Source organism: Sturnira hondurensis, unplaced genomic scaffold (genome assembly GCF_014824575.4).
Source record: "Sturnira hondurensis isolate 20B ecotype Veracruz unplaced genomic scaffold, ASM1482457v3 Scaffold0008640, whole genome shotgun sequence".
Lineage (NCBI taxonomy): Eukaryota > Metazoa > Chordata > Mammalia > Chiroptera > Phyllostomidae > Sturnira > Sturnira hondurensis.
In genome coordinates, this window is record NW_028081271.1 from 15,581,796 (window position 1) to 15,603,290 (window position 21,495).

The following is a 21,495-nucleotide window of genomic DNA, read 5'->3' on the forward strand; positions in this document are numbered from 1 at the left end:
TGAATACGCGGGGACAAAGAGCAGGCCCGCTTTGGCTCATGAGGACCAATCTGATGATTCAGCTGGGGCGTGGGGCACTTTGAGCACTATGTCACCACATGTGGCAACCAACGGTGACCTTGTTGGACGGTATTTAAAGTAACTCAGGATCACTCGGTGCAGTAGTGGTTTTCAAGAGAGGTGCCACTGGAATCTCTGCCTTTTACAAGCTATACTTACAAATTTCAGTCTGATAAGATACATTTTCCCTTTTATAGTCAAATTTGTGAGTGCAGCTCAGAATTGAAGACCAGATGGCAAAGCATAAACTTAATCCACACTGCGTGTGACCATAATCTTCTCCATAAAACAGACCAGTGAAGGAGAAATGGGATCAGTCAAGGAGTTTTACAGACTTTTCCCAGTAATTTATTTACCTCTAACGTGACTATAAAAAAAGGACACCCTTCTGCCTAAAGAACTGATTAATGAGATCTGTGTGGCTTTCATGAACAAACATAATTGTCAGTCACCAGTTTTCACCATGGGAGTCTCCTGTGTGTGATGTCAGACTCCCGAAAGGCTTAATGCAGGCAAGACTTTGCCGGGATCCCAGCTGACAGCTCTCTGTTATTTGATAATATTTTGCAGGTTTCCCGGTTAATTTGTTTGAAGTGTTGAGGCTCTTCAGATTAGCAGCACAGTCAGACATGAAGAGTAATGACAGGAGCTGACTTTGCCTCCTCGGGTCCCTTCAAGAACAGAAGCCACGACTTACTTAGCATCGCATGCTATCAGCCTGTCCCGGCAGCACACACACGTGCAAAAATTTGTTCCCTGTGCTTAACAGTATGGCACAATATTTGATCTAACCACCCTGCCTGTATTTAAAAAATAAGTGCACAGAGGATGATTAAATGAAGAGGACTGCTTAGACGGATGATTCTTTTTACAAAAGTATTCCACTTTTGTGACCAATACTTATTTGCCCATTAAAATATTGGAATAAATGAACATATTGCCTGAAATTTTTATGTGATTGGAGTTTTTGTGGTACAGCCAGTGATTGTTTTCTACATTGTGTGACATATCAAATAATAAAGGTAGAAGTGGGGGGGAAAAAGCCCCAGAAGACCTAGTATACCATCCTGCATGGAGTTAGAAGAGTATGTGATCTTTTAAAAGCCTTTCAGACACTTACAGCCAGCAAAGCATGTGGCACTCCTCTCAGGGCTTTTGAGTTTCTATTTTAAAAGGCTGTTTTTCTTTGCACTTTCCTGTCTGTCTCTGTTGATGCATTTCTGAGGGTGTGAATATGTTCATATTAATGTCAAGCAAGTTGGAAACAGATTTAGGCAGTGACTGCTTCTAACTTGCTCCAGCATTACATTTTCTCAGAGTGGAAAGAGAATGTGGACCCGCTGCCTCTCCAGAAACATGCTGGAAGCAAAATTGTGAGCCGTGGTAGACCAAATGCAATGACATCGCGCCCGAGATTCTTAGAACACTTGCAGCATTTGAGCAGTAACTTTGCATCGTGTGTGCCTTCAACTGATTTTTAATTAACAAACCACTTAGACAAGAATTGCAAGGCAAGTAAAAAGTTTTTACAGTTTTAAAATCCAAGTACTCAGTCAAACAAAAAGTATAGGAACCCAAATTTAGGAGCTACTGGCCTCCTAAAGTTACACCTGGGTATTAGAGAGTACTTGGTAAAATAGTTAGATTTTTTTTTTCATGAAAGAAATGAGATTATTTCATGTGAGTAAACCATGTAACTGAGGAACAACATATACTCTTGAAATACATTAATATGTAGTTATCATTTCATAACCTAATGAAAGAAAATGTACTCTTGAAAACTGTCTCATGGATAGAGGAGAAAAAACTGATCAAACCATGTATGCTCAATATTGGCTTGCATTTTTGTCAAGAATCTGAAAAACCATGAGCAGTATTCCCTCAGTGTGGTTCTGCGAGAAGACAAAGAAAAGTCCATGTTATTGCCCAGCCTCCAGCATCCTTGAATTTGGGCCCCACCAAGACTGTGTGAGGACCTTTAAATGGTTCCTCCCTAGAAGGCACCCCTGACAGCAGAACACCCATGGACTAAGGATACAGTCGGGTGGCCCTGTTGGTGGTGCACAGGTTTGTGTCCATGTGTATGCCATGGGAAATTTGAGTTAGCTCCTTCACAGCCCTTCTCTGAAAAGCGGGATGTCCTCCTGTGGTAATGGTTTCCCCTAAAGGACGTGGTAGGGACACTATCACAAGTGGACTTCTGGCAATGCAAAGTCAGAGTAGCTGGGAGCTTCTGCATTTTGACAGACTGGAAACTATGCACAAGAGAGAGAAACTCAGGCTTGTCAATAGAGGTACACTGGAACCCCAAATATTAAGGAATGTTTATACATTAGGGTCAGCTTAAAGAGTGGATATTTCGGTTAAGAAGGACCTTGTATCCAAAGGTATTTGCCTCTACATCACAGACCCTGTCTAAGGACAAAGGATGCACCAGTCTTTCCACATGAACCTGAGAGGGAAGGGTACACGTTGACCTGCCGGATTGGTGATTGTTATCCTCCCACCGAGGAGGACAAAGCACCAAAGTCATGGTTAAGAGGTTGAACCAGATGAGGATTTCTGTGCCATGCCACTCACAGACTTTACATGAAGATAATATTCTCAAGAGCTACACTTGTAAATCATCACACGCCTATTCCCAAGAATCTTCTTTATGACTGAAGACTTAAGCAAGATTTTAAAAGAACTTAATGTAAGACTGAGCCTTTTATTCAAAGGCAGAAAGGCCAGGTATAAAAGGCAGGGGGAAAAAAGAGAAACCAACACTCCTTTGTTTTTTCTTTCTCTCTGTGTAGTTTTTTGTTTGCCGAATCATTTGCTGTTTAGTTGTAGACATCATGACATCAGAATAGTTCAGCAGGTACCATAGCCTAAGAACAGAGCACTTTTCTACATAACCACAGTGAGTGCGGCGATCCTACTGGAGAAACTTAATTTTGATACAATAGCTGTATTCGTATTTTCCCAGTGGTCCCAATATTGTCCGCGTCTACTTTTGTTTTCCCATAAAGCAAGATCCATTGATGGTTGTGTCCCTTTAATCTCCTCATATCTGGATGAGTTTCATAGTCTCCTTCTGTGATTTAAGACATTGATGTTTTAAAAGCCCAGACCAGTTGTTTTGTAGAATATGCGTCCGGTTGAATTTGTCCAATTGTTTCCTCATGGCCGAAATCAAGATCCTTAATAAGAAAATAAGAAATAAATGAAGACAGGAGGGTGGGGGATGAGCAAAAGAAAGGAAAACGAGATGCAATGGCATGAAAATTACGTGTTCAAAGTAAAGAAACTGGCCTAGTCAGTTTTTGTTCAGACTGTATTGATAAGTCCACGCATGTATGGAGTAGGCAAGGGAATAAACCTTGAGAGGTTTGCTCTTGTGTGCCAGTTAAAAAACAATAACGCAACTCCCGCAGTCAATCTAGTTCTTTTACTCCACGAATCCATAAGGAGGACATTTATTTTTCTTAATATGTGTAAGCCAGTTTACTTGGTGCCATTTAGTTCCCCCCAATTTATTTCTTTTTTGCATCCTTCTTTATTTTTTTATTCTTTTTATTTTTAAAATATTTTAATATATTTTATTGATTATGCCATTACAGTTGTCCTATTCCCCCCTTCATTCCCCTCCACCCTGCACACCCCTCCCCCATCATTCCCACCCTTCACCAGGCTTAAACAATTCAAAATGATCTTAAAGAGTTTATAGGAATGGACAGACACTATTCCAGATGGATGCGAATTTAGTTTGTTTTTAAAAACCTCCACCACAGAGATTCATGAACTGCATCTTGAAACGAAGACTCCTGTGAAATCTGTTCAGGAAGTAAATCTTATTTTCAAGCTGTCAGACAAAACCGTCAGGTATCAAAGGCTGAGAATAGCTGAGATACATTTAAAACTTGCTGCAGGGTCTCCACAGGCAGTGCCTGCTTCTCCACATCTCCCAGCCTCCGAATAAATAAAAGGGGAGCATGTCATTGTAGGAGCACTGATGACAAATCACAACGTTCAGATGGTTTTCGCTCTAATTTATCGGAACGTCTATATGCTCATTCCTGACATCTTTTCTGATTTACTTGGTGAGTGCAGAGTTGTAGAAAAACAAGCATACCCTGAGTAGGAACGACCCCCGTTTCCTGTTCGTGTCCAGAGTGGCTCTGAGTGCCGTCCTTGGAGTCTTGGTCCCAGTGAGTGAGTGGGCGCTGCCTCAGGGAGCTGCATTCTCATTTGTCTGTGTTTTGTTTTTCTGGGACTTGCTGTTGACTCCTGAACTTGAGCCGAAGTGGATTTGTAGTTGGCTTTTCTAAGACTCAGTGGACACAGAGTTGCTGAGAACTCAATTTCTGTGATGGTGATTATTAAATGAAATATTGTGTGCAGAGGGAAGACCGACCATTCATTATTCTTTTATTGTTAAACTGTTTTATTGGGAACGAGTTGGAATGCTGTCTAGAATTGTGTAGCAAACCACCACGTGTACCTGCTTCTTCGCTTCCACAGTGGTCAGCTTCTTGGGAAATTTGTTTCATTTTTAGGCCTATTCATTCCCTACCACCATTTTATTTTGAAGCAAATCTCAGATATTATAACAGTTTGCCCAATACTATTTCAGTAGAGAAAAGAGACTTTTTAAGGCAGTCTTGCTTAAAATAAGAATGGTATACAGGTGTTCAGAGTAAAGTATTTTACAAATTAATGCATAATTTGAGCACTCCCAGCCTCTTTGGAGAAGATTTAGAAGGGCTAAATCCAGCCAAAGTGACCATTTGATGGGAGTGTGGTGGTCATCTGGAAGTGTCATACAGTGTCGCATGGGACAGCAACTGTAGGTCCAATTAAAGAGTGATGTCACCGAAGAATTACTGTCTGGGGGAAAGGAGGGTTGTTAAGATTGACGAGTTCTATTTGTTCTCCCCCGTAACGATAGGATCGGCTAACCCTGACTCTTCAGAAAGTTGTAACTTGGAGGAGTCAGTTACTTAGCTGTCTCTGAAATTACACTTCTCCACGTGAAACATGGATGCAACGCCTGTGGTACCAGTTCACAGGACTGCTATGCAGACCAGTTGTGGTCTGGGATGCAGACATTCCCAGTTACATATTCTCCTTCAGTGCAGGCTTTGGTTGTTGAAATGACCACTGTTCAGCTTTTTAGTGGTACCAGAGAATGTAAAGACAGAGGAAAGAAGTATCTAGAATATCAGTAAAGAATTTTACAATCTAGGCTCTCTTTTTACCCACCCCCCAAGTGTATTTTGTTTTGGCATTTTAATCTTTAAGTTGAGATACATTTTGCCTGATGACCGCCCCCCACCCCCATTTCTATCTTTTTCTTAGGTGGTAAAATCTTTGGGAATGGTGCCTTGATCAGACTCACCCAAAATTAATATTTCTCTTCAACAGAGTACCAGGTTACCGAAACTTTTTTCCTTTCTCTTTTCAGCCTTGCCTCTCCGATTGAAAGAGATGAGAAGCCAGGAGTCCGCGGCAGGCTCCAAGCTAGTGCTTCGGTGCGAAACCATTTCTGAATATTCCTCTCTCAGATTCAAGTGGTTCAAGAATGGGAGTGAATTAAACCGAAAGAACAAACCACAGAACATCAAGATACAAAAAAGACCAGGGTAAGTTACCGCATGTAACAGCAGAGGCAAATACAGATTAGTAAACAAACACAAACTTGTCAAAAACATGCTGTACAATAAATGAAAAGATTTTCATGGTATAATGACCAGAAATTGTGTCATTATACAGGAAGGATTTTGAAGTTTCTGATTCTTAGAACTTCTGGACGAGGATAGGAAAGGATGGATGTGGAAAACCCGCAGGGTCGGGGGTGGGTAGCAGTGACCACAGAAGATGGACTTAATGGCAGCTGCTGTAACAGTAATGGGTTAGAACCCAAAGTTCAATTTCAGAATATGACAAATGCTGTTTAGAGTACCAAGGCCTTGTACAAACAAAATCCCAATTTTATTATTTATCAATAGCTCAATAAATTACTTTGATTTATAGGAATAGTTAGAATGTAATTAGTTGAATTTGAACTATTTTCAGGCAAAAAACAGATACTTAAAATTATACCTAATAAAAATTTTAACTGACAAGTGTGTTATACTACATCACTGCTATAGCAGATTTACAAAGCAGGGAATCCTGAGTGGCAAGAATACTAAGTTTTCCTGTCCTCCCTGAGGGGTCCATATTTGGAAGGGCTTCATGTGATTCCCACAGCATCTTGGTAGGTGTGATTTGTACCTACTCTAAAATAATGCCCCCCCCCTTTTTTATCCCTACACTCTTTATAAATATTTCATTATTTAAAAAATTTCCCTTCCAATATCAAACTGCATTTTGAAATTAATAAAGAGTATTTTGAGGTTTTGCATAGAAACATCCTTTAGTCACTGAGACATGTATAATGGTGGTTCCAAGCTCAAAGATTACTTACACTTCGGAGAATTCCAGGGATTCCCAGGATGGGAAGAGAAGCCACAGCAAAGGAATCTCCCTCCGTACTTTGATTTCACAGGACGGCAACGAGAAGGTTGTCACACGCTCGTGAGCAAGAGAGAGCAGGGGGAGTATAATGGACATTTTGTTTCCTTTTGCCAAAATGTTTAATTGCTATAATAACTATAGTTAGGGATTTCCCTCCCTGGTTTCCATGGTTTTATTAACTATATTGTTCATTCTTGTTACTGATTGTGTAAGTAGCAAGAAGCAATCAATAACAAGAATGCTTTGGAAGTATAATAAAGTGTGGAGGAAAGAATGGGTATCACTCTCTACAGTGGGGTGGTACTTCGGAGATTACAAAAAAATACTTAAAGTGTCACGGTGTTATTATGTCTAATATTTTTATTATGACATTTCCATAGGTAGTAAGGGCAGTTGAACTGGGGCGTGGTATCTTGCAGACTAAGAAATCAAGGGTCAAACAGCGTTACACCTTGCCTTGTACCACACAACAAGTAAGACGAAGATGAAATACAAATCTGTTTCTTGGATTTCTTAGTGCTTCCTTCCCTCTTTGGAAGAGCACGCATGGTGTTTAATAGCATGTGCATGCGGGGAGGGGAAGAGAGAGAATAAATTGAAAAATAAATATGATATCTATGGAGAAGTTAAAAAATACTATTAGGTAGATTTTGGTATTCATCAAATAGATAAGTTTTGTTTTTCACCAAATAGACAAGTTAGTAGAAATTAAGTTATCTTCATAGGCAGAGTAATGTCCCATTCATTTCTGTGTGTCCATCAGATGACACTGAGGATGTTTAAGTGCCTGTGAAGGGGTTCCTGCTGGAACTGTGGGGACATAGAGGCACCGTAGGTTGACATCTCTACACCTGGGGGGCATCAGACTGTATAGCGATTACCTAGTCCAGACTTCCATGAAACACAGGAGTCCCACTGATACTGTGATAAAACACTGTTAGCCCGGGAAGCTTCAGGATTGTTAAGCAGCCCATCAGTTTAACAAATAGTGATCTTTTAGAAAATGATGAGTTATATGGAGGTAAATTCTACTCTATCATAAGTCAGGATTGAATTAGGGACGTGAAATGGCTAGCACATCCTATCAGACGATTAAACTAAGTGCTACGTTAGTTGTAGGTCATTCACATGAAGTACCGGGGACATTGAGAAGCAGGGGAGGCCCTGAGAGCTTCAGCAATAGTCGTGAGAGGGCAGATTTGACTCTGCTGCAGGGAGAGAGTCCCCCTGGAGGGGTGGGTGAGGGAGGTAAGCAAGAGGGGGTGGGCAGTTCCAGAGAAGAGCAGGAATCACAGTCAAGAGCAGGCCCTGTTTGGAGGCCAGGCCAATTGGAGCAGTGGGTGAGTAGATGGGAATTTTACCCTTTATCAGACAAGTTGCTGTGTCTCAGCCACCGGGCTAGATGCTGGGTATGCAGAGGTGCACAAGACCTGCTCCACATTAAAACGCTTGGTCTAGAGGGGAGAGAAATGCAAATAGTTGCAGTAGTCAGTTTTAAGTAGCACAATGGTAAAAATGAGAGATGCTGTAGAAAGAGGCCAATGCAGAAGAGGGAGGTGCCCCAGTCAGGGACTGTGGTGGCTTCCTATAGATTCTAGAAGAGGAGGGGGAAGGGAGGGAGGGGAGGTTTATCCAGGCTGTAGGGACAGAGCAAAGCATCTGTAGACTGAGAGCATCAGTATGCGGAGGCCCAGAGAGAGGCAAATGAAGTTGGGTAGATCATGTGAAAATAAGGAACAAAAAAAAAGAAGTGAGCTGCTTAGAATACAGACAGTTATGAAAGAGTACTTTCATTTTTCTTTTGCGTTGAAGAGGCCATTTGCTCCATGGCTTGGATGACATATGAAAGCATCATTAGTATTCAGAAAAGCATGTTCATATTGGCTCCATAGGTCCAGACAGCTAAGAGCACCAGCTACATATTAATAAAATCCCATTATACTGGATAGACCAATGTTCAGGAATGGCTTCTTTTAAACAATAGCTTTGCTGGAAAGATTTAAGTGGAAAAAAAGACATTTTATTCAAGATATATAACTATATATTACTCTTGGAAGAACATTTGACATGTTTGATCTAAAAATAAGGTATCTTGTGTAAAGTGGGCAGCTGTTAGATAAGCAATCAGCTTAACAGATTTCAGAATTGGGCAATCATTCATTTCTGAATCTTTATCTTTTTGAAAAAAAATTAGACTCACCCCCTTTTCTTAAGTTTAAGGGAACAAACTGAATCTAAATTTAATGAATACTTACAAGGTGCTCTATTATTTCAAGGTGCCTTTATATAAGAGAGTGACTATTGTTATTATTACACCCACTTAAAATTAAGACCCTGAGGGTGAAGGATGTTCCTCCTTGGACATCTCATGTTGATGAATGATAAAACCTAGGTGTGAAATTGGCCTGACTCCCCGTCAGATGTCCTTTAATAAGTACTTGTGATTTTGCCATCTATAGTAAAGTCACAACACAGGGCTAGGAACCTGTCTAGACCGGGGCCTTAAATAAAAACATTTTTATTTTTCAGTTTTATCTGCATATGTGTAATCTTTTATTACCAAGATCTTCAAAATATTAATGGTCTGCAGTGGTTACTTACTTGGTTGCTTGACTTAAACTTCATCTTCTACACTTGACCTTAGCAAAGAGGCCAAGAAGCAATGAACTTTACCTTTAGATGGTGATCACTCAGCAGAGGTGAATTTCAGTGTGAGGTTTAGGGTTTCTCTGGCATTCTCTTTATTTAAGTAAAACATTGACTCTTTTCCAATCCTTAGTCTAAGGTTTCCTTTTCACGTTTTATAATCTAGATTGTTCATAGCAGCCAGAATTTCCTTTTAATCCCTTAGTGTTATGAAAAGCTTTCAAACCAATATGCAGCTTTTATTATTTTGTAATGTAAAGTCTTATCTGCCTTCTGTCCCTGCCCCTTCTACTAAACTGCATTCCTACATGTTCTTCCTATGATTTTGAGCTCACATCTGAGTCTTTGTTTGTTTTATTTGGCTAAGCAAAGTGCGGGACCAATTAAAAGAAATGGGAACTGCCCCCGTGGTATGTGTCTGCTTGTTCCTTTGTTCTGTTTCCTTCGCCTGGTGAATGATTTTGATGAAGAAACTGGTTAAAGAGCTTAGTGTGTGGAGATTCGGATTTGGGGCTGTCAGAGCGGCCTCATTTAAATATCTGCTCTCTATTAGCCGCACCAAGGGCTGATTTCCTCTTGCCTGTGTATGGCGCACTCTTTTGGGTGCCCTTGATTTTGTCTCAGCACTTCTTTCTGCTCTTACATTTTGAATTTTGTTTAAAATTGGCTCTACTTGTTTGATCAAATTTAACATTTAAAAAATTTTATTTCTCTTGTTGGTAATTGTTGCGGGGTTTTTTCTCTGTAACAGAAAAAGTTAATACATAATCCCCTCTCTTTTGCTTAGCAGCTCTGGGAGGTCATTTTAACTTTATATGTAAGGAAATCTCGAATTCTTTCATATAAAAGGGGGATACCAAGTGCCTATTTCATATGGTTTATGCGAGGCCTTTGGTACAGTGCTGGGTTCTATGCAGTGTAATAATTACCGCCAGTTTTACAATATCTGAAGCTGTGTTGACATGCACACACATACATGTGCACACACAGAGCTCATATATGATTCTTTAGAGATCAGAGCAATAACAATGGATTGTATAAACTGACCCCTCTATACATTTAAGTTGTCTTGGCATAAAAACTAGAGTGGAAAAATCTAGTTAAATAAGAAAAATGAGATAGTAAATATTGGAACCGTGAATCCATCTTATTAGTGAGCATTTATTGAAGAAACATCATTTGCATTTCCATACAAAAGAAGAAAAGGAAGTTAATGTGTAGAACTTATTTACAAATCAGTTTGTATGAATTTATTTTTATGTTGTATTATATTTTCTGATCTCAAAGGTGTAGTGTATGCTTATTGTAAAAAATCTAAATATTGCAGGAATGTAGAGTGTAATTATGATAACAGCCAGCATTTATCAGGAGCTTACTATATTTTTGGACACAACTGTACTTGACAACAATAAAAATAATTTTAAAAATGGTAAAAAGACAAAAATTTAAAATAAGGAGCTTACCATATTTTAAGCATTGTTTTAAACAGGTTACATAAACTAACTCTTTGAATATAAGAAAACAAAAATCCACCAAAACATCAAGCCCTCCCAGATTCCCAGATAACTCATCAATTAAAGAGCAAAAAGTTAATTTTATGATTGGAAGGGAATTTCATTAATTTTGTACAAGTTAACATCCTTCCTACAGACTGTATATGGGGCCTGCTGAGAGTAAAGCCAAACCATTGTATCCATTCTTATCAAAGCCCCAAATTGTTGCAATACATGATTTTCAAGACAGGTCTATCTGTGTCTACATTCTTGCTATAGTGCTTCCCATTCCTTCTCTTAAAGACACAAGGATTGAAGAATCTCATAGTCACATATACAGTGAACATTCGAAGAGGCCCTAATCACGAGCACCTAGATCGGTAATTTTTCCCTTGGTTCACTGAAGAATCTTAAGCTTCTATTGGGTGGAAAGAAGGGTTGCCAACCACCTTGGCCTGAACACTTTTTCTCTTTAACGCAATTTTAAATATGAGGCTCTGATGTAAGCTTTCATTTTAAAATATGATATTTTTTCAAAAGTGGTCAAAACTACTGATCTGATTTCATCTTTCTCTGCATAGAGGGATTCTTGTTAAGAGTGTGTCTGACAGGTGGTTAGCCAGACTTCGGTCTTTCCGAACATGAAAACTGGACTCTTTCACAAGCTCCCCGTTCACTTAAAATATGCCTCCTTTTTCCTCTAAGATGCAATTCTCCTTCAAGAACCTCTCCAAATAATTTCCTTTTCTAGACGACAGCCATGAAGTGTATTAAAGGAGCCGCCACTATCTTGTTTGTAACTGGCTGACAGTGGGGCCTGTGTTTCTTTAACAGAATCTTCTCTGTGCCCTATTCAGTTCTGACCACCCTCTTCTAAATTCCTCTAGATATTGATATTTTTCATCAAATACCACTTCGAAACATAACTCAATATTCTGGATGAGACCCAGCCTGTGAGCAGTGTATTGGGACTTTTATCCAATTTGATTTATGTTGTTTTTATATTGATTGGACCAAGCCGTGCATTTCTTTCTTTTTCTTTTTTATTTTATTACTTGTTTAAAATGGAGTAATGTTAAACACATGACTAATTTCTTTTTTTCTGTATGTATTGTTCTTAAGGCATGTCTCTTTTAACCTGTATTTCTGCTACCAGTTTTTGAACCTGAATGTGTGTGTTAGGCTTATGGTAATTGAATTGAACCTTGGTCTTGGCCCATTGATGTTCAGTGGGAGAATCCCCAAGGGTGATTGCAATAGAAAGGATTTCTTAGCACACGTCACGCCTGTCTTAAAAATTAATAGCACATATTAGTATGGAGACAACTACGAGGTACTGCTGTAAAGAAATCTGTTTAATTTTGTTTAATGCAATGTCTAACTGAGCATAGAAAATTTTTCTTTTTTTTTTTCGTGTTCTTTCTCTCTTTTTAAAGCCTAATATTCATTTACATTGCTTGGAAAAGTATTCCAGAAAACAGTGCCCATGTCTATTGGGAGAATTTTGATTTTAAGAACTGTCCCTTTAAGATTATGTTCTATAAGTTCGATTCCCATGTTTCTTATAATTTGACTCAGGTCAGTAGTTAAAATAATAATGGCACAGGGTCAAGAAAGCATCTTTCTGTATCATAACAGACTCTTCCTAGATTTAGATAGATAAGAATTAGAAGGCATATTCTTGGAATTACAATAATCTTGGGGTGTTGCACATTATTAGAATGTTGGTTTAATCACCTCATTTCAGAGTTTTGGGGCTTAACCAAAAATACGCTGTTATCTTATTTTAGGAATTCACTTTTTATTCTTTGTTGAAAACCAGGATATTCTAATTCTGACATTCTTTGTAATTTATCTGTCAGTTATTGTTAGTGGTTCCATGGTTTTAAATGAAAATTCTTTCAGCTAAGTGTGCTACTTTGGAATAGGCACGCTTATTATAGCATTTGTTACATTGTTTCTCATTTTCCTTCATAGGTGTCATGGGGGAAACTTGTCGTGTGTGAACAAAGTGTACAACTAGCTGATAATATATTTTAAAAGCGCTAGATTTGGATTCCCCACACCAGGCTTAAATCTTAACAGAACTTAACAGGGAGTAAATATCCTAATATTGTTTATTTTTATCATTTTAAGAGCTGTTACATTTTATTATTAAATATTAATATCTACTTGCCAAGGTGCTTGCCATCAAAATGATCTATTCTGATTTATAGGGACATACTTCAGGGAAACTTTTCTGTGAATAACCTCTCTGATTAATATGTGAATATTCCTATTTAAATGGCCCTGGGGTCTTCCCCTTTTACATACATAAACAAGGTCCTCGTTAGACCAGGCCCACTTCTTATCAACTTTGTTCTGTAGACCATTATTTTCAGAAAACATTAATGGATAAGCTATGTGAATGACAGGGACTCCATGGTCAAATAAGTTTGAGAGAAACTAAATAATATATTTTCCTCTTGGAGAGTAAGAATACATTTGCATATTAAAAACCTTGAGAAAGCACGTAGGATTTAAAAACAAAAACAAAAATAGAAGCCTGCCTTTGTTTAACCTGATGTCTTGTAAACTTATTTGAGCAAACTACACTTTTTTGGTTTCATTCTGTTTTCTCAAGTTTATCTGTTGGCATCGATCTGAGTCACAGCTCATGAAGTTAGTTTTCAACCCACATGGGGGCGTGGCTCTTGCTGCCCTGGCCCTGGTGCTTCTGTCTCCACCCCTCTCTGTGCTGCCCTCGTCTCCTACAGCCAATGGGAGGGACAGTGTGTCTGGCAGAGAGCTCACGTGGGGACATCCAGATATTTTCTTCATGTATTCACACGTATTTCTTATAGTGTTTGAGGATGCACCAAGGACAAAGCAGTGATACCGAGACGGCACACTAGGGGCTACCGAGAAGTTTAAATTATGGACTCCCCCCTTTAAATGTGCGTGTCCCGACTTGATAGATAGGACACACCGCAGGCACCATAGGGTCATGAGAGAGGTACGCAGTGATAAAGCCATCAGATTTGAGGCCAAGGAGAGAGCAGCGCCGGCTACATGATTGTGGAAGTCTGGTGAAGGAATTGACGCTCGGGATGGTTTTCCTGTGATCACGTCAGCTAATATCTTGATAGTTAGGGTCAGGGGGCCCCCAGTCGAGGCCAGAGCACCCGGATGGAAGATCACAAGGCTTACATGTGGGACTTGGGGGGTGGTTCCGTTGGACAGAATGGAGGAGAATAGAAGGAATTAAATTTGGAATAATCACTCTAATTTAATTAATAGTATTATGTGGTAAATGAGCAGAACATTCACTAAAAAACTAGGAAGGTGTAATTTGTGGGAAGTTCGCGTATAATTCTGAATCGCTATCTTTGCTTCCTGCCCTCTTTTCTCGCTGTTGTTCTCCTCTCAGGAGCCCAGGTGGTTGGGACCAGGCTTGAGTACACAAGGATGCTTTAAAAGGCTTTAAGTTGTATCAGTAACTCCATCCTATTAAAAAGAGCTACAGGAAAAAAAATAGAATAAAGGTTTTAGTAAATGCTGAGCCAGTCCCAGTATTTCTGGGGTTTTAAATCATACAGACTGTGTAAATGATAGGCAATGTGCAGCAGCACACTAGAGACGAATGCAATCGCGATGCTGCCCATGTTCCCAGAGAGTCCCGGGTATTGATTTATTGTGCAGAATTTTATAAAAGTGTGTGCTATTGTTGCATGAGTATTTATTTCATCACTAAGAACAGTCTGTGAGGTACTATGCTTCTAGCAATGAGAGTCTTAAAGAAAAAAACAGATTCCCTTTCTTTTGGAAGTGATTAGATCCTTTTCATTCAGAATTAACATAGTTCCTGATATTACTCTACTGAGAAAAGAGGTGCAGAGCATTTTAATCTATTCTGTCCTTAAGTGTCTGCCCTCACCAGGGTTGGAAGAAATGATTTTAGGTTTTCTTTCTTTTTTTTTTAAGATTTTATTTATTTATCTTTAGAGGGGAAGGGAAGGAGAGAGGGAGAGAAACATCAATGTGTGGTTGCCTTTCGTGAGTCCCCTGCTGGGAGTTGGCCTGCAGGGAAGTGGCCTGCAACCCAGGCATGTGGCCCGATTGGGAATCGAACCTTGATCATCTGATTCGCAGGCCCGCGCTCAATCCACTGAGCTACACCAGCCAGGGCTGAGTTTACGTTTTCTTCCTTTCCAAAATGGCAGGTGACATTTAGAAATAGAGAGGAAAAAAAATTACCAGTTGAGTTGAGAAAAAAATCTGAGGCATAATGGTGGTGGTAAAGGAATGAAAAGAAAAATTAAATTTCTTTTAAATTCCTGATCTGGGTGATAAAATGAAGACTGTTCCCATGGTTTAACTTCAATGCAATGTGTCTCACTTTTCTCTTGGTAAAATACATCTCTGTACTGGGAAGCTGTGTTTAAAATGGTGTGCATAGTGGGGAGGAGGAGTTTGAGGACTCTGAAACTGCAGAGAAATATATTTTGATGACCATTGCATTTCTGTGAAGTATACTTAACACGACTTTGGTTCTGATCTTACAGGAAGTCAGAACTTCGCATTAACAAAGCATCACTGGCTGATTCTGGAGAATACATGTGCCAGGTGATCAGCAAGTTAGGAAATGACAGTGCTTCTGCCAATATCACCATCGTGGATTCAAACGGTAAGAGGTGCCCCACCTACCGCGTCCTGTCTCTCAGTCTGTCGGAGGGGTGATCGAGATGTGTGGTGAGGCTTGTCGTAAACTGCCGCGTTAAGTAGCATTGTGAACAAGTAAAACCATATACTTTAGGTAGGTATCTTGCGTGTTCTCCAGAAAGCTCTCCTCCCTGAGCTTCTATAGACCTGAAATATGCACAGATTTTTTTACAGGATTTGATGAAGCCATGAATGACAGAGGATAGGACTGGCCACTCCAAGGAAGGATTTGTACCTCCCATGAAATTAGCTGGGGAGGGCAGTCAAGTCTTTGGCTCTGTGGGCAACGGAATATGTATGTATGTGTGAACTTAGTACAGAATGCATATGTATATACAGAATGTTTGTATACTGTATATATTTACATGCATAATATTATGTGTAAACACATGTACCTTATATGTGTAAACAATACAGTCTTCACTTAGTCTTGGCAGTTCTTATGTGCTTAGATGTATTTGTAGTACATCTGACTCAAGGTAGTGGAAAGTTAAGCCTATTAGTTTTTTCTTTTTAGGCCTATTAATTCTGAAATTAGGAGAGTCTAGGCAAAGCCTTTCTTTACTGAGTGTAGGCTTGAGCTTCTGCTTCCCGGAGAACAGTGCCCAGGGACACTTGCTCAACAAGTGACTTGGGGGTACCCGTTGCCGCCTACTCTCTGACAACGTCTCTGCGTTATCTGAGGAAAGTGAGAGACCCACCACTGGTGGCTTTCTGTCCGGGACACCCCAACACTCCATCACTGGATAGAGTCATCCATAGAGGCTGGCAGTGTGCTGGCAGCGAGTGGCTAAACCTCTGGAAATATAGGTGCTGCTTTTCCTCTATGAAGATGGCGCTTCCTTGCTGCCTTCACCAGCCCTGTCATCTATGATCAGACCAAGCCCGTTGCACTGCTCTGGGTAATAGATGACGAAGTGTGTCCCCTGCAAAGGCCTGATCTCATAAGGTGATAATGTCAAAATGTTAGTCCCACAGCGCAAGAGTAAAAATAACTGTAAGAGACAACTTCAAAAGGAGACTGATAGATGTAGTTTGTATCAGTCGACTTAATAGGATGGATAGAAAGGAGTGAGATAAAAATATGGAAAGGGAAGGGTCGTCAATGAACATGTATAAAGGACCCATGGACAAAGCCAAAACCCCGGTAGGATGGAGGGTGGGAGACAGGGAAGTGTGGGAAGGGGGGAAGTGGTGGTGGGAAAATGGGGACAACTGTATAATATTAGTAAAATATTACTAATATTCTAATATTAGTAAAAAAGGTATAAGAAAAAATCATTAAAATATTGGAAAAAATATGGAAGGGCTGTGAAAATCCAGGTTAATTCCTAGTCTTCTCAGGATTTCCCAACAAACTGCTCTATTGCAGTCTAATTGTAGTTCATTACTTTCATTTTAAATACTTCCCTCCACAGAGAGTGAAGAACAACAGTGAAAAGTAGTTTCCACTGCTATTTTTAGAAGCGGTGTTTATGGTTTAGAAATGTCAAAGTCACTTAAAACTTACGCGAGTAAATATAACATTGATTTATTTCTTAGTCAGCACAAGTTAAAAATAATAGATTTTCGCCACTATTTTTCAGCCATGTAGAATTTTATAGGATGCTACTTGAAGCACAAATTTATAAATTAACATTAGCAGCTTATTTTTTCCTATTAAACCATGTTTAGTAGCCTGCTCTCAGTTTGTCCCCAGCTTGCTTGATTCAATGTGTCTCCTTGTGGTAAACACTATTGAATCACGATTTTGACACTTGGAATGGATTTGTGAAGCTATTTATACCATAAAGTCCTAGGAAAATACAATTAGAGTAAGTGTCATGGTCTCACTGAGTGCTTTCAGTGGTATTATGTTACTTATTCCGTGTTTTCTCTTTTACCGGATTAAGCAGTGAATTATTTAACACTGTAAGATTTCTGGGGAAAACTCATAGGCTTCTTTCTCCATTAATGGGGATTCCAAAAGTTGAAAAATGTGGCTTTTTACCTTTCTCTCATAGAAGAAACATCATTTTTTGTGTATTCATTCAAGAATTGATTTCAATATTGTATACTTAGAAATGAAAGTAGGGAAGTTTTGGGTAATAAATAATAAATACCTGACAAGAATAAAGAGAACTTCATGGAACATTGTAAGAAGGCCATGCTTGAACAACCAACTAAAATTCTTTAGCGAGTGGCCTTTTATTGGCCCAGTTAAAGCTTCTAAGGGAGAATGAAGGATCTCAGTTACACTGTGAGAGGGTCTTGTCTTCATTTTCTTCTTAGAACATTAGAACAAGTTCACCCTCATTGTATTTAAAAAGAAACGAAGACTCAGACTGTGTCTTAAACAGACACATTCAGCATCAGAAGATATTTGGTATCGAAAGGAGACATGAACCCAGATTCCTTTAATTCCTGGTCCAGTGTAGCTCACTCTATACCTGATGGTGTGTTTGCCAGTGTTTGGGGTTGATTCTTTGGTTTGTGAAAAACAAAAACTGAAGGGATGGCACAAGGCATAAAGATAAAGATTCCACGGGGAAGAAGTAGCCTTTCATTACAACGGGGCCTCATGGAGATTGAACTGAACCTGGGGCGTCTCTGAGAATGTAAACAAGGGGAGGCTATGGCTGTTCTCTGTTGCTGCCTTTCATGTGCCTCAAATACTTCTGGGCTCTTCTGCTGTTTCTTGTATCTTCTCACCTCCCACGTGCTTTCAACGATGCTTCTTCACAGTCCCACACTTTGACTGGATATCTCCCCACTAGGCCATCTTCTTCTTCATGGCTCTTTTTAAGGCATTCTGTCAGTTTTAACTCCTTCTCTACGATTGTTTCCTTAGTTCCCAAGTCAAGTTCCCCCAGCAGGAATCTGAGTGGTAGAACTTACTGTACCAGACCACATGGGAAGACCTAGAGAGCTTACAAATCATTTACCTTCTCATCAGGTGCCCCCCATGGGCCCAGCCCAGGAGAAGGAAGCCAGAAACGAGGCTGCCTGGAAACACCCCTGTCCTCAGTGGCGCTGGGTGGGCAGTGCAGCGCGTCCGAGCCCACGCATGGCAGGCGCCCTGACCGAGAAGGCCAGCGCACTGCGTGTGCTGGGAGACTCTTCTCACTGCAACACGGGGGCTTGGTTATAGTGGGACCAAAAGGAAAAGGTAACATTCTGGTCCTTCACCCGCTTCCACTGCCATCCATGAATTGGCCACATCCAGATCAAGGCCGATTAACACAGAAGCCAGCTTGGGTCTGAGTGCTGTGGGACCCCGAGGCACTACTTCGTGCTGTTACATCCCCTCTCCCTGGGAGTCTGGGCAGGAGACGCTCTCTCAGAGAGAAAAAGAAGACTCGACCGTGGTGATAAACTGCCCCATGGCTCAGCTGTGTCTTCCTAACATGTATTTACTGTTGACTTGGGATGAGAGAGTGGAATTCTCAAGAATTTTTTTTCTCTGGTCATCCTACAAAAAAATGGTTTAGAGGTATGAGTGTTATCAAAATATTATGTAGAACTCTCCCTCGAGATTTTAATTTATGTTTCTATAAAATATCAGTAATTTTGTTTATCTTATGTTGTCTTAGGCACCTCTCCCATATTTTTCTAGTAACTACACAACTCTGGTTTGAGAATTTCTTTATAGGTAGCCTTGATGAAAGATCCTGGTATGTTGCTGGAGCTAACCACCACAACTCCATCCTATGCAAAAGATTCCTTGTGATTTTCTTAAATTCTCACACAGATGCTTTCTTCAAGCCAATATCTTTAGAATATATTTTTATATAGGATTCTAGGAGGGATGGCAGGAGTCACGAGAAGACTTGTAAGGAAGAATATTTTCTTCCCAGAAAAAAGAGGACAAAATGTAGCAAGGTGACCTTGCTGTGTGACACTATATTTAATCCCTTTAAGACAGCTCTATAACTATTAGAATAAAATTAGCATATCATAAAAGTCTCCTTTTCAATATTCAGAACTTTCTGCCATGCAACTCATTATTTAAATCTGCTTCGATTAGCAACGAGATATAAATGAAAGGATTTAAAAAAAAACATGAAATTCCCCTTCGATCATTTTATGCTTGAGGGAAACAATGACTATAGTTCCATTATTTTAAGTCATTTAGAAAATAATATACACATAGCCAATCAGTTTGTTAAGCTGTTTTTTAGAAATTTCTGTCTTCTGTCTTTCTGATGTTTTTTAATCCCTACCTTATGTGGAAAAAAGAATTTGTCCTACGGTAGACAGATCTAAATCTATGCAAGCTACTGATTGCTTCTGGAATTATGTAACAAAGTCCAGTTGAGTTTTCATATAAAAGAGGATCCCATGAAGGGAGTCCTCATTATGTGGTGGGTACCAGTGATTCCTTTTATGAATTCAAATATGGTGATTTAAAAGGCCACAAGCACTATGCTTCCAAAGCCCATACACTGTATGTTTATTTTTATTTGGCTTGGTTTGTGTGTAGGAAACCTTAGTTTAGCAATTAATTCTTATCTAAGAAGCTCCATGAAAACTCCTGGGCACTGGACAAGGGAAGAGAATAATAGAACTAGCTGGTTTTCAAATTAATTAAATACTGCTGCCTTTTGAAAGATAAATGCAGGAGAAAATACAACGAATCAGTCATATCTTCTACTAGATTTTCTCTTTTTTTTTTGTTTAATCGGGAGAAAAATCATTTGAGTGAGATTTAAAATCCCATAAGAGCAATTGGACTCGTAGCCATAAAATAGCTGTTTTGGTTGTGATGTGCAGAAAAAATATTTTTTTGAAATTTGATTAATATATCGATTGGTCCTTTAAAAACACTGTCTCACGTGGGTAGCAGGCTTGTCCTTATTCTTTCTCCCAGTTGACAGCGTTGTTGCACGTGTTATGGTATTGGTGTGCAGCCTAGAGTTACACAGAGAAGCATACAAAATCTGCTCAGTAATTTGTGTGGTAGACTCCATGCATGGCATATTGTGTGAGAGTCCCAAGAAGGCTAGTATTAGTGGAATAGAATTGTCTTTTTTAAAAAAGATTTTATTTGTTTTTAGACAGAGAAGAAGGGAGGGAAAGAGGGAGAGAAACATCAATATGTGGTTGCCTTTCACATACCCCCCACTGGAGACCTGGCCTGCAACCCAGGCATGTGCCCTGACTGGGAATCAAACCCATGACCCTTTGTTTCACAGGCTGGCCCTCAATCCACTGAGGCACACCAGCCAGGGTTAGAGCTGTCTTTTTAGTTCATAGCATCTATCCTGTCTCTACACTATTTATTAATTCTAAAATTTCCCAACTGCTTTAAGGTAAGCACTCATTATGAGCAAGAATTCAGACACTCAAAGATGTTCCTGAAGTCATCTTTACCAGTGTAGATACATAAGTGTGCCCATCTTAAATCTTTAAAACAAATACTTGATTAAATGTTTTGTATACACAATGGCCTGCAATTTTATAATAACAGAGTCACGTGATTTGATGTGTAAATGCACACAGAAATATCATATGTGTGTTTGTACATAGTATGTACATGTGTATTTTTTCTAAGTAGCTGTATTTATTGTATTATGCTCTTGGTGAAGTCTCAAACAAGTCATTCATATATAATGATTGCAAAAATTGCTTTCCAGAAGATGCATTTTCAGACACTGCAACTTTTTTTGGAAACCAGATCCAATTCATTAAAAAAGCATTCAAACATTACAAATATACTAATGTTCATTGTGTTTACTTGCCTACTCAGCAGAAGTTGCTCAGCTGTCTGTTGTGTTCAATTTCTGAAGATTTTAAGTCCTCATTATTTTGCACTAATGAAGGGGATGTCTTTTATCAATGAACAAATTTCACTTCCCAAATTGCTACAGGAAAATACGATTCTTAAACATCAGGGAGATTGCAGGCTTTAATATTTTTTAAATCTATCATTTAAGGTAACATTATTTTCAATTGCACTTAATAGGTTGTTTTCTAAATCTATGAACTCTACCAAAAACACCCAAAAATGCTTGCTAAGTGGTTGTAATAAAAAAGATTAACTTTTCTTATTATCAAGACTCTTACTATAAAAGTATGTAACTTCTGAACTTGTATTTCCACCAAGATAATT

General features: G+C 39.3%; 1 protein-coding gene across 2 annotated transcripts in view; it reads left to right on the top strand.

Moving 5' to 3' along the window:
* NRG1 (neuregulin 1) overlaps positions 1-21,495 on the top strand; it is a 959,746-nt gene that overhangs the window by 796,486 nt on the left and 141,765 nt on the right. For both annotated transcript variants that reach the window (XM_037055334.1, XM_037055337.1), the window contains exons 2-3: positions 5,510-5,687; positions 15,248-15,369. In XM_037055334.1, the coding sequence (XP_036911229.1) occupies positions 5,510-5,687; positions 15,248-15,369 (300 nt within the window). The remainder of the gene's footprint in view (positions 1-5,509; positions 5,688-15,247; positions 15,370-21,495) is intronic.